This window comes from Podarcis liolepis (assembly GCF_965112155.1).
Source record: "Podarcis liolepis genome assembly, chromosome: 14".
Classification (NCBI taxonomy): Eukaryota; Metazoa; Chordata; class Lepidosauria; order Squamata; family Lacertidae; genus Podarcis; species Podarcis liolepis.
In genome coordinates this window covers 9,253,744-9,266,363 of record NC_139569.1, presented here as the reverse complement: position 1 = coordinate 9,266,363, position 12,620 = coordinate 9,253,744, and the positions used below count along the sequence as shown (strand labels likewise).

The following is a 12,620-nucleotide window of genomic DNA, read 5'->3' as shown; positions in this document are numbered from 1 at the left end:
CAGGCACTCGGCTTAAGCTCCTTGTTGACCTCCCCATCTGCGTCTCCCGGCAGGTTACAGGCTAGGTCACTATCGGCGATCCTCCTCAAGCGTGAGAAGAACACACCACTCTTCCCTCCTCCCTGCCTCCCCCAGGGAGGGGAAAGAGACAGACAGAAATGTATTTACATGTCTTTATTTCTGTCCTTGCAGCAGTACAGAGAAACGCGTCTGCACTCTTCAGACTCCAACAGTAGAGCGAATAACTCCACCCCTGTACTTCCAGTACAGGTCAGATGACACTGAGCTAACATCCGGTGCTCAGTACAGTGAATAGACTGCCCCTTTGTTCCCATGGTACAGTCCCAAACATCAACATCCTGTTTTGCATTCCAGCCAGCTGCAGCTCGCTCTCGCATTGCTGCTTTTCCGTAACACGATGTTGTTGCATTACAACTCCCACCGTGCTCTTAGCCAATGCTTGGGCTAATGTCTTGTCAAAGGCAAGGGGGTTCTTTTTCTTCAGGGGTTCAAAAGCAAACGCAAGACACACAAGTGGTGAGAAAGCCTAAGGTTTATTAAACAGCAGGCAACCTATACAGAAGTACAACATCATACCCAGAGAACAGATGGCACCCACTTCGATTCAGCTTCCAGGAGCTCCAGAGACAAAAGCCAAGAGAAAGACCCCAGTCTAGCCAATCCAACAGCATTGCTGTTCCTGGTTTGTGTTGAGGCTCAAATTCTGGGTCAAATTTTAGAGGTTTATATGCATTAGGCGCAATTGCAAAATCCAATTGCCAAATTAATCACACCAGACATTAAGATCCCATGGTTTGGGCTGCATGCCTAAAATGCATTTAATCCTGGAGTCCTCCCAATATATTACAGCCGCGTTATCTCTAAACAAGGGAGGCCCATGCCTCTGCCATGCAAGCTTGGCAGCTATGAGAGGCTTCCGTTAGGAATTCAGGTCGGGCAAATATAAGCAACTGTCAGGCCTGAGACAGAAAGAGGGGTTGTCTGTTTTTCTAACAGCCTTCATTTAACAGTGATATGAAGGATTAATAGCGCCAGACCAACTACGCTTCTTCGAGTTACAATCCATCTTCCGGTATGCTGATGAAGTCCCAAAACATGTAGGAGACTAGGATGCCCAACCCCTCCTGTACACTCTCCTAGAGGCCTTTACCATTAAGTAAACAAACAAACAAACAAGTATAAATGTTCACCACAACCAGGATAATTCTCAAACAATTCTGGCTCTCTGGTGGCGGCTGCCATTCAAATCTTTATTTCTCCACACTGCTATATCATAAAATATAAAGGTGGTGCACAATGTAAAAACATACTACCCCGTGTTAAAAAATAAAACTACAGATAACCATTAAGGTGACTGGCTAATCAAAAATCAAAACAGCAGCAAGGGCCTGTTGACATCAAAACGTCTTTAAGAGATGCCTGAAAGTCAACAGCTAGGATGCTTACTAAGTCTCTGGTGGAACAGCGTTCCACAGCACAGAACCAGCAAAAGTAAATTTATTTATTTACCTTCTTAATTGATACGTGCAACCCCATAGCAGTACTCCTCTAGGAAGCCAGTGTGGTGCAGTGATTCGATGCCTCCGGCCTTCATCCAACCACATCCAAGATCCGCGCTATCCAGCAGGCCCCCACCCCAAAGAACAAAACGGAGTTGCAGGCATTCCTGGGGCTGCTGAACTTTTATAACATGTTCCTGCCCCACAAAGCCACAGTGGCTGAGCCTCTTCACCGACTCCTTAGCACTAAGACGCCTTGGGCCTGGGGTCATCGGGAGACGGCGGCCTTCAACGCGGTCAAGGCTCTCCTTTCTTCAGACAGTGTGCTGGTACAGTACAGTGAATCCAGGCCGCTGGTCCTTGCCTGCGACGCCTCACCTTTTGGCATCGGTGCTGTCCTTAGTCACCGTTTTCCAGATGGAAGAGAAGCACCGCTCGCCTACTTTTCCAGGACACTATCTCCGACGGAACGGAATTACAGCCAGCTCGACAAGGAGGCATTGGCACTTGTGGCTGGAGTGAAGAGGTTCCATGAATACCTCTATGGCAGGACTTTTGACCTCATCACTGACCACAAGCCACTCCTGGGCCTCCTCGCCCAACTCCAACTCCACCGGTCCAACTCCACCGGTCCTCTCACCACGCATGCTGCGATGGACTGTTTTCCTGGCTGCCTACCACTACCGGCTCATCCATCGCCCGGGGAAATCAATGGGCCATGCCGACGCCCTCAGCCGTTGCCCTCTTCCAGCATTTGTGGAAGACCCGGCTCCAGCTTCATCGCTCCTTCTGATTGAGGATCTTCGGCAGCGCCTGTATCGGCTGCCACTGTGGCCTCCGCGTCTGCCCAGGATCGCACCATCAGCCGGGTGCTCAACTGGGTGTGGAGGGGGTGGTCACAAGGGCCTTTTGCATCGGAGTTCCAGCCCTTCGCAACCAGACAACATGAACTCTCAGCTCATTGCGGCTGTCTGCTGTGGGGAGACCGCGTCGTGATTCCCCAGGGACTCCGTCAGCGCGTCCTGGAGGCTCTGCACGTTGGCCACCCGGGAATTGTCAAAATGAAGGCGTTGGCTCGGTGTTACGTCTGGTGGCCTAATATGGACGATGCCATCACTGCCTGGGTGTCCGCCTGTCAGGCGTGCCAAGAGTCGAGGCCTGCACCACCGGCAGCTAAGGGACACACCTGGGAGATGCCAAAGACACCCTGGTCGAGGGTGCACATCGATCTGGCTGGCCCCTTTCACGGCCGGACCTTTATGGTAGTGGTGGACGCCTATTCCAAACGGCTGGAGGTCGCCCTGATGCCCTCCACCACTACCGAAGCTGTCATCCGGGTGCTGCGAGGCCTGTTTGCAACGCATGGGTGTCCTGATGTCCTTGTCTCTGACAACGGACCGCAGTTCACGTCAGGCACGTTTGAGCGGTATCTTTTGGGACTGGGCATCCGCCATGCCCTAACGGCACCCTTTCATCCATCCAGCAACGGGCAAGCGGAAAGAATGGTGCGCTCGACAAAAGAGGCACTGGCGCGCCTGGACCGGGGAGACTGGCATGAGCGGGTCGCCGAATACTTGTTCGTGCAACACATCACCCCTCATGCGGCCACAGGGAGGAGTCCTGCTGAACTGCTTATGGGCCGCCGCCTCAGGTCACCGCTCGACCGGCTACACCCAGACTTTGCCGTGGCTGAACCCCCAGGCTGTGCCAACGCACCACGGTCATTTGTCCCAGGAAACCAGGTCTTTGCCCGGAACTATGTGGGGGACATCCCTTGGGTGCCAGCCACAGTAGTGGGAGTCACTGGACCTCGCTCGTACCAGGTGGCACTCGAAGACGGACGCTTGTGGCGACGGCACATAGACCAGCTTAGGCACAGGGTTGGGGACTTGGACACTACCGAGGTGCCCCCAACTGCGCTTGCGGCTCCAGAAGAGACACGTACAGATGGCGAGGCCCCACCTACACCTCCCTCGCAAACTGCCAGCGTGGAGCCAAACCAAGCCGTTTCAGAACAGACTCAGACCACTCCACTTGCGGAGGCTCCACCCACAGCAGCGGATCCAGGGGAGTTGGTTCCAACGCCACCTAGGGTCGCACCACAGCCTCAGCGAGAACTGTGTGGCCCTCCGGACTTGGCTACCAGTCCCCGGCGGTCTGGCAGAGTTTCCAAGCGCCCAACTTATTTAAAGGACTATGTTGTTGGACAGGTATCACTGTTGGTCTAAGTATGGGAAATGTAACCGATATGCTTTTGTGCCTAATTGAACCATTACGCGTAGTGCTGTATATAAGGAAACCGTTAGTGGAACTAGGAACTGGGAGATGAGGGTTCAAATACCCACTTGTGAGATACAATGGTGCCTCGCAAGACGAAATTAATCCGTTCCGTGAGTCTCTTCGTCTTGTGGTTTTTTCGTCTTGCGAAGCACGGCTACTAGCGGCTTAGCGGCTATTAACAGCTTAGCGGCTTAGCAGCTTTAAGAAAAAGGAAACAAACTCGCAAGACGTTTCGTCTTGCGAAGCAAGCGCATAGGGAAATTCGTCTTGCGGAACGACTCAAAAAACGGAAAACTCTTTCGTCTTGCGCGTTTTTCGTCTTGCGAGGCATTCGTCTTGCGAGGTACCACTGTATAAAAATATCGGTCCCAATGCCCACTTAGTCAATAGATAAATACTGCCACCACCCAGACTTATAGACCAGTAGGGGTACAATTTCAAAACTTTAGCAACCAGGACTTCTCAGGAGCTGGAATGTGCCTTAGTACTTATCCTGCTTGCACATCCCTAATAAAAGAAATAAAAAGAATTCTCTATACCAGAAGCCTCAGCAATCTAGAACACTGAATTTAGGACCACAGTCTTTTTCCATGAATTCACAGATTTTTACAGCAAGAGAAAACTATCAGGGAGCAGCCACACAGATCCTGTAATCCAATGGCTCCCAAACTTCTAGAGGCCTCTGACTCCTTGGTTTATAAACTCACCCCCAGTGCCCCTTAACCTACCCTACCCTATAAAAAGGATTACAGTGGCACCTTGGTTCTCAAACGCCTTAGTTCCCAAATGCCGAAAACCCGGACGTAAGTGTCCCGGCTTTTGAACATTTTTCGGAAGCTGAACATCCGATGTGGTTGTTGGTTATTGTTTCTGGGGCGCCTGCACCAATCAGATGCTGCACCTTGGTTTTTGAACATTTCGGAAGTCAAACGGACTTCCAGAACGGATTAAGTTTGGCGCTTTTGTTTTTGCTATTTATTTTGCATTTTTGAGGCTTTTTTGGTCAATTTGTTTTTGTAACTGTGTGGGAGCCAGTTCAGCTACTGACTGATTGTGACTGTGGAAATGGATAAAAGCCCCCCATCCAAACAACGACTATCATCTGTGCAAGTAAGATATATATATATTTATCATCTACAATACTGTCTTACTTATTTTATAGTACAGTACATCGATTATTGCTTTCATTTTATGGATCAGTGGTCTCATTAGATAGTAAAATTCATCTTAAATTGTTGTTTTAGGGGTTGTTTTTAAAAGTCTGGAACGGATTAATCCATTTTACCTGTCTGAAGAAGCGTGTGTGCACATGAAAGCTTATACCCAGAACATACTTAGTTGGTCTCTAAGGTGGTACTGGACAATTTTTTCAGCTTTTCAGAGTCATTTACACTTACCTAGGTCATACTTAACCTGGTTCACCTACTTTGGTTCACCTACTTTGTGAACCACTGCTCTACTCCAATGCACAGGTAGAATTTCCACAAAATAAGACAAATTTGAAGTTTTAAAAATTGGAATTACAGAACCACCACACAATAAAATAATAATAATCAAGACTTCACTAGTAAAACTTACCATGCACTTCTTTTACCAATACTGGCAGTGCCTGCTCCCCGAGAGACGGGCTTGGCACGTCCCAACTTAGTGACCAGGCAACAGGCCAACAAACTGCAAGGTGAAATATGTTCTATATCATGTTGAAAAGGGAACAGCCCATTTTTATTCCCCCACCAATCCAAAAGCGGGGGGCGGGACTCATGACTCTTCCAGAACTACTCAGGAGATGATAGCTGGAAACAAGCCCAGCTGCAAGTTATCACCAATTAAGAATGGGTGTGACCTTGAGAACTTCATAGGGCTATTAAAACCCAAGCAGCTGAGAATAATTTTGATGAGGCTGCATTTTAATGTTTCAATATTTTAATTGTTGTATTTTAATCTTGTTTTTAAGTTGTATTCATTCAACTTGTTTTTATTATTGCTTGTTAGCTGCCCTGAGCCCGGCCTTGGCTGGGGAGGGCGGGGTAAAAATAAAAATTATATTATTAAATTCCTTTGGGCCCTAGATTTTCCCAAAACCAGTATTTGCTTCCTCATGCTCCCCCAAACTACTCCCAAGAAGAAAAGGCCGAATTAGAAACGTAACCCTACCAATTTCAATTACAGTGGTACCTCAGGTTAAGTACTTCATTCATTCCGGAGGTCCGTACTTAACCTGAAACTGTTCTTAACCTGAAGCACCACTTTAGCTAATGGGGCCTCCTGCTGCTGCCGCGTTGCCGGAGCACGATTTCTGTTCTCATCCTGAAGCAAAGTTCTTAACCTGAAGCAGTATTTCTGGTTAGCGGATTCTGTAACCTGAAGCGTATGTAACCTTAGGTACCACTGTACAGGACTTACTTGACTAAATCCTGACAGTCTGCACCTGTGCTGCAATTGTTTTAAAGGCATTTGTATTGTTTTATCACTTGTTGCTTGCCACTCCAGGCTCCTTTGGGAGGACACATATTAGTAAATTAACGACACCAGTTCACTATCCTAGCATCTGTAGTTTATACAGTATATTTGAGGAACGTGATTGTTTTATACATGCACCTGTGTGTGTTGCAAATATCTGAATAAAAGTGAGTATCTCCCTATAAAACCAAAGCAAAGGCCAGGTTGTTAAATGGTACTTGAAACTCGGGTAACCTGACCCCCACAGGTCATCTGGTATTCATATTCCCAATACCTGCTCCAGATCTCTCCCACCTGCAATACACATCCTTTAGTAGCTCTCTCCAGGTTCTGCGATCAATCTCATTCAATTCCAATTTGGTCTCTATAGTGCTAAAAATAAATGATATTACGTGTGTGTGTTTTAAAAAATGTCAATGCGAATTCTCTCAAATAACATCTTGGCCAATAAGAAATAATCTGAATTTATGCCTTTTTGCTCAAGCAAAATATCCTAAGAATATCATTCTTATCTATTAAACACAGGCGTTTCATGATCACCTCCTGTAAAGAAACTGATGTAGTCTAGCCAGAAGCTGTCAGGCCTTACTTTTGTAATGAATGGTATTATTTGAATGGACCTAAAATGGCTGAAGACCACCACCACAAAATGGATGCTGTTGATGAACTAATAATGAACTGTGTTGATCAAATAGCTAATGGAATGGAATGTGCATGTTCTGGCCAAGTGAACGGTACATGCAAGGAAGCATAGACTGGCTATACTACGCTATTTACAAATGATCACCCATAACTCTGTGCATGCCACCTTGAGGGGGAAAAGGTAGGATATAAATGGAATAAACCAGGCACGTCCAACAGGTAGATCACTGGATGCCTGTAGTAGATCACTGGCTCCCACCAAAGAAGCTCAACAGCTTTTGCTCCTCCAAAAAAAAGTTGAACATTTCTGTCCTGAACCCCATAAAAATGGGACTTTCCTTCCTAAAAAAAGCTCAGCAACTTTGACCTGAACCTCCCAGATTACTGCTAGTTTTATTGCAGAGTCCCCTGCAATAAACAAACATTAAATGTAATGAATGCAGTATAAACAGGAACATCGTCACCTATTTACCTACGCATTATCTGAACGGATCCACAATCTGTCGAGTTTTAAACCTTTTATATCTAACTGTATATCCACGGAAGCTAAATGAAGGTCTTAAATACGGGGGGTGGGGTGGGGGTGGCACTGGGTTGTTGCTTTTATTTCGATTATAGATTTTGTGGTTTTATGTTTTGATTTTGTTCTGTGAACTGCCCTGAGGCCTCAGGGTATAGGGTGTTAAATAAATTCAATTAATAAAAATATTGTCTATTTCAATTTCGGGGGGTTTATTCCAGTCTTCCTGGAGCAACCATTTCCCGCCTGGCCCCAATCTACACATTACACATTTAAGAGTCTTATGCCAATTATTGTGAATGACAATAATTAGCGGCTAATACTAATAAAACTTGACTACATTGCATACTTACACATGTAACCAGGATCTTACGGTAAAGGGTTGGGTAATAAATAATGATAATTATTTCCATTACCACCTGAAGTGTATTTTCCCTCCCTAGAAATATATTTGCATATGTTTATGTATATATGTATATTGTGTATATTTATGTATATATACACACACATTATTTCAGATTTAGTTAGGTAGCTGTGTTGGTCTGACAGTCGAAAAAAAAATTAAAAAAACTGTCCAGTAGCACCTTGGAGACCAACTAAGTTTGTTCTTATACAAAGCTCATACTCAGAACAAACTTACATATTACTTCATTTATCGACCAAGCTCACTGGGTGTGACACTCCCTCTCAGGCTAACCTACCTCACAGGGTTGTAGTGTTTATAACACGGGGAATAACGGAGAAGAAACCACGCACGCCACCTTGGGCTCCTTGGACAAAAGAAGTTGGGATATAAACAAAACTACAGACACCGCCCCTCCCCCACTTACTCACCAGTCTGCGCAGGCGCGGCAGGCGCTCAACGGAGGCTCCGCGCTCTCTTTCTCTCTCGCCTCGCCTCGCGCCGCCCTCTCGCGCCGCGTCTGCCGTTGAAGGCCGTTGGAACGTTCACGGCGCCATCGTTCTAAGGCACGTGTGGCGTTAAAAGAGGGGTAAGGGCAGCAACCGGAGGAATTAACCGCGCAGGCGCTTAAAGCAAGGAGACCATCAAGCAATTATTCTCTCTGTCCAATCAGAAGCCGAGGCATCCTTCTCCTCGCTAAAAGCGTTGGCTATTTGCTGAACCTCGTCTTGCCTGGGGAGAACGTCCGTTCGGCCAATCAGGAGCGGTCGTATCCTGCCTTGCCACGCCCTTCTCCTCCTCCTCGCTCAAGCGCCTTAGCCAATCAGCGGCGAGAGCAGGCTATAATTTATATGGAGCGGGAGACAGCCCAGAAAGAGCAGCATTTTCTTCGGATCGGGGGTGGGCGGGACTGAGACGTGGGGTTTCCTCGGCTTGTTCATACGCGTGTAACGTGTGAACGTGGGGAACACGTGTGCATTGCAGAAGCCCACAGCAGAGGGCCGGCAGTGGCTACAGTTGCCCAGGGGGTAGAGAGGAGCAAAGATTTATTCAAGCGAACCGACTTAAAGTCACGTCAATCCTTTGGGGCCAATTTAATTTCCTGACCTGGAACGCGTGAAATGGGCCTGGAGATTAATGGGACACAACTTGGCAGATAAAGAGCACTCTTGTTTTGCTGATAAGCACACTGGCTTCTCTGCATTCCTTACTTGATTTTATGATACATTTATTTTTTTAAAAAAGCATGGCAACAAGTTAAGTCGTTTCTTTTTAAACAACAAGGCTGTACTCCTTTGCAAACTTACACAGCTGTAAGTCCAACTGAACACATAGGACCTATTGATTCCTGCATTGCAGGAGGTTGATTCTAATCTAACCCTTTGAAAAATGCCAAGCCGGAATAAGTATGTGTGTATGCACAACCTTAAGTTCACCACAAATCTTTCTCAAGCTAAAAGTGAAAGAGCTTCTATTTATTTCTTGCATTTGTATCTCACCTGTTCCACCAAGGAGCTCAAAGTGGCACATGTGGTTTTCGCCCTCCTCGTTTCATTCCCATGACAACCCTGTGAGGTGGTCAGAATAAATAACAATAATATCCTCCCAAGTATCCCTATTTTCCGGGGAGAGTCCTGGATTTACAGAAGCTTTCCAGGTTTCTTATTTGATCCTAGAATGTCCCACTTTCCCTTAGGACGTCCCTATTTTAATTGGAGAAATGCTGTAGGGTTTGCAGTGAGCGTCATAGCTAACCCTGGTCCCTCCCAGGTCTTAGTCTGACACTCTTTAAGCACTCCACCACCGCTGGCTCTCTTTCATGAAAACAAAACTTTTAAAACGGAGCTGCACATTTCCATGCCCGTTTTAGACCTTGCCCCGACATCTTAATTACGCCTCTTGACATTTCCAACAAAGCGACCTGCTCTCTCATACACAGATTAAACACATCCCATTTAGCATAATAATCTGTTGCAACCTTCTGCCCCCCTTTTTTTGCAACCCTCGGGTTCTAAATTAACTTCGCAGCCATCGCAACAATTCACTATATATGTTCTGTTTTCTGCTTTTCCTTCCTCCCCATTTTCTGCTTGCTTTTCTGTTACCTGATCATTCCAATTTACTGTCTCTAAAAAGAAGTAATGAAGTAAATAAATAGGAGTTGAAATCTACAGCACCAATCCTACCGTATGTGTGTTTTACTCAGAAGTGAGTCCCACTTCCTGCTAACTCTTAGATAAGTGTACACAGGATTTTGACCTGAAACTTTCAGCCTTGTCCTCAAGTTTATAACCTGCCACTCTAATAAAAGCAACCAGTTTATCTACTTAGTCACAGAGGATAGTAAATAAGTTCAGAGATTTGTTAACTTTTGCTTTTTAAAAACTTATCACAGCAGGGGCATAGAAACAGAGCTTCATCCCCTAAACGAGTGGCAAATGCTTGCTGATTTTTAAAAATTTATTAAAATGCTTTTACCTGTGTCCAAGCAAAGGTATAGGTCCTTGAAGAAGCAATTTCAGACTAAATCAGAATTCCTGAAAGGAACCACAATTTATGATCTATGACTTATGATTTTGCCATTAATATCCCTCTCCAGGTTTTACTGCTGCCTTTCTCTGTTGTGTAAATATAAGAAGCTGACCTTGGATTCTAGCTTGTACAAACCACAGCAGGCTACAATGTTACAGTGAATTTTTAAAGCACAGCCTGACCCGGAAATCTGATGTGTATCTACTCAGAAGTCAGCCCTACTGAGTACAATGTACCTATTGACACTATTCCATCCACTGGCATTCCTGCGAAAGAGTTTTCTATCTGGGGCGCTTTTTCTTCTTTGTTTCTCTCTTAAGCTTGTGTTACTGCTGACTACAAGAAAAATGAAACAATTTCGTTACTTGGGTTGCCATATTTCAAAAAGTGAAAATCCGGACATAGAAATTGTTGAGCTTTGCAAAATCTCAAAAGGTTTTTGTTATGTACTGAAGTTCTCACCCTGGGCCAGCAGGGTGTAGATACTGTAGATAGTTTTCACTCAGGTCCGCATATGCAAATAAGGAATTGAAAGTGGCGTTCAGTGATTGGATAGTTACAGAAATAAAGCAGAATGATGTGTGGACAATCCAGTAAAATCTACCACTAATGTACTATAAATATAAAAAAGGTAAAGGACCCCCTGGACCATTAAGTCCAGACAAAGGCGACTATGGTGTTGCGGCGCTCATCTCGCTTTCAGGCCAAGGGAGCTGGTGTTTGTCCACAGAAAGCTTTCTGGGTCATATGCCCAGCATGACCAAACTGCACGGAAACACCGTTTACCTTCCCGCTGCAGTGGTACCTATTTATCTACTTGCACTGGCATGCTTTCGAACTGCTAGATTGGTAGGAGCTGGGACAGAGCAACGGGAGCTCACCCCATCGCACAGATTTGAACTGCTGTCCTTCCGATCAACAAGTCCCAGAGGCTCAGTGGTTTAGACCACAGCGCCACTCGCATCCCTTTGTGTACTATATATATACTGCAGAACAAACTTGCAGAAAATCACCAATCTGGAAGTTGCTAAGGTTCACAAGTGGGGAGGGTTCTGCTTTACCTTTACCTTTTTCTGCTGTACTGAGGTCCTCTTGTGGGCTTCATATGGTACTCTGGTGGTCCAAGCTGAGAACAGGATTCTGGACTTGATGGGGTCTTTGGTCTGATCCAGCAGGGTTCTTCTTCTTTTCTTATTACTTTAACCGTGCATGCAAAGTGTTCTGCACTGAGAAAGGACAGTTTAAATGCTTACGGCAATGATGGTGATGATCTTTTTATGCAGAAGAGAAAGCGCTCCGTCGCTATGCACCAACAGTCTCGGTGAAGTCAGCCAGCTTAACCTCTCTTAAAGGATGCCGTCGCACGAGCTAATTTTGTCTCTTGTCCCCCTGCCCTCCAAATTACTGCTTAATGTTCCGTGGTGCATCCATAACTACTTTTCTCTGCTTAAGCTTAAACGAACAAGGATCCAACTTGTCTTTATAAACAGGAGGAAAATAGCTAGTAGGCACAATAGGAGACGTTGTTTGGCAAAGTAGCACTGCTTTTGCGGTGTGCGGAGGGCTGGGTTTTTATCCACTCGTCTCCGATCCAACTAAGTCATTGCAGACAATGACCAAAAAAGAGAAGTGACTCTTTATGTGACACTGTTGCTAAGTGTGTGTTCGTTGCCTTAAATAAAAACTCCAGCATCTGACTCCAGTGACACAGCTTAAAGTCATGTGCTGAAAACAAAGAACTTGCTGGCTCTGCATTTATTGTTGCTGCAAAATATTTCTATAGGATGTGGTTAGTGGGAGGATGTTCTTAGTGGTTAGCTAAGGCGGTGGCGTGTTAACAGATAGACTATAGGAAAAATTCTCTTGTTTACTAGCATGTATAAAAGGGTCTGCAACAATTCAATTCAGGGTGCAGCTCTGAACAAGCTTTCCTGTTTTACCTGGCAAGCTGTTACCATTCTGCTGCTGTAGGAACAAAATCGGTCAGTTTGAAGTGCTTCCTGGCTGTGTCTCCCCATTGCTGGCACGAAGTGACTTGGCCATGCCCGAACCTCGGGTGGGCTTTTGCCCACGTCAGTTACAACGACCTGCAGGGGATCTCCAGGGGTTTTTGGATCAGAGTCCCTCCCAGCCCTACCTGGAGATGCCGTATATTGAATATTGGACCTTCTGAATGCAAAGCAGATGGTCCACCAGTGAGCCGCAGCGCTTCTCCAGCGGAGACATGACCCTTTCATGTAGGTACAGTGGCTGAAAATTTACA

At 45.9% G+C, this 12,620-nt stretch overlaps 1 protein-coding gene across 7 annotated transcripts in view; it reads right to left on the bottom strand.

Annotated features, from left to right (window-relative positions):
* The window catches only part of ATF7IP2 (activating transcription factor 7 interacting protein 2), a 38,601-nt gene extending 26,561 nt beyond the window's left edge, over positions 1 to 12,040 (bottom strand). Inside the window, exon 1 of one of the 7 annotated variants that reach the window (XR_014518915.1) lies at positions 11,425 to 12,040. Coding sequence is in view for 3 of the 7 variants with exons in the window: in XM_083474326.1 (XP_083330452.1) it covers positions 11,425 to 11,462 (38 nt within the window). In the remaining 4 variants the exon portion in view is untranslated. Of the gene's footprint in view, positions 1 to 8,062; positions 8,231 to 8,256; positions 9,558 to 11,424 lie in introns of those variants that run through there. The other 6 variants (XR_014518916.1, XM_083474326.1, XM_083474324.1 and 3 more) reach the window with 6 other exon arrangements.
* Positions 12,041 to 12,620: the final 580 nt, after the last annotated feature.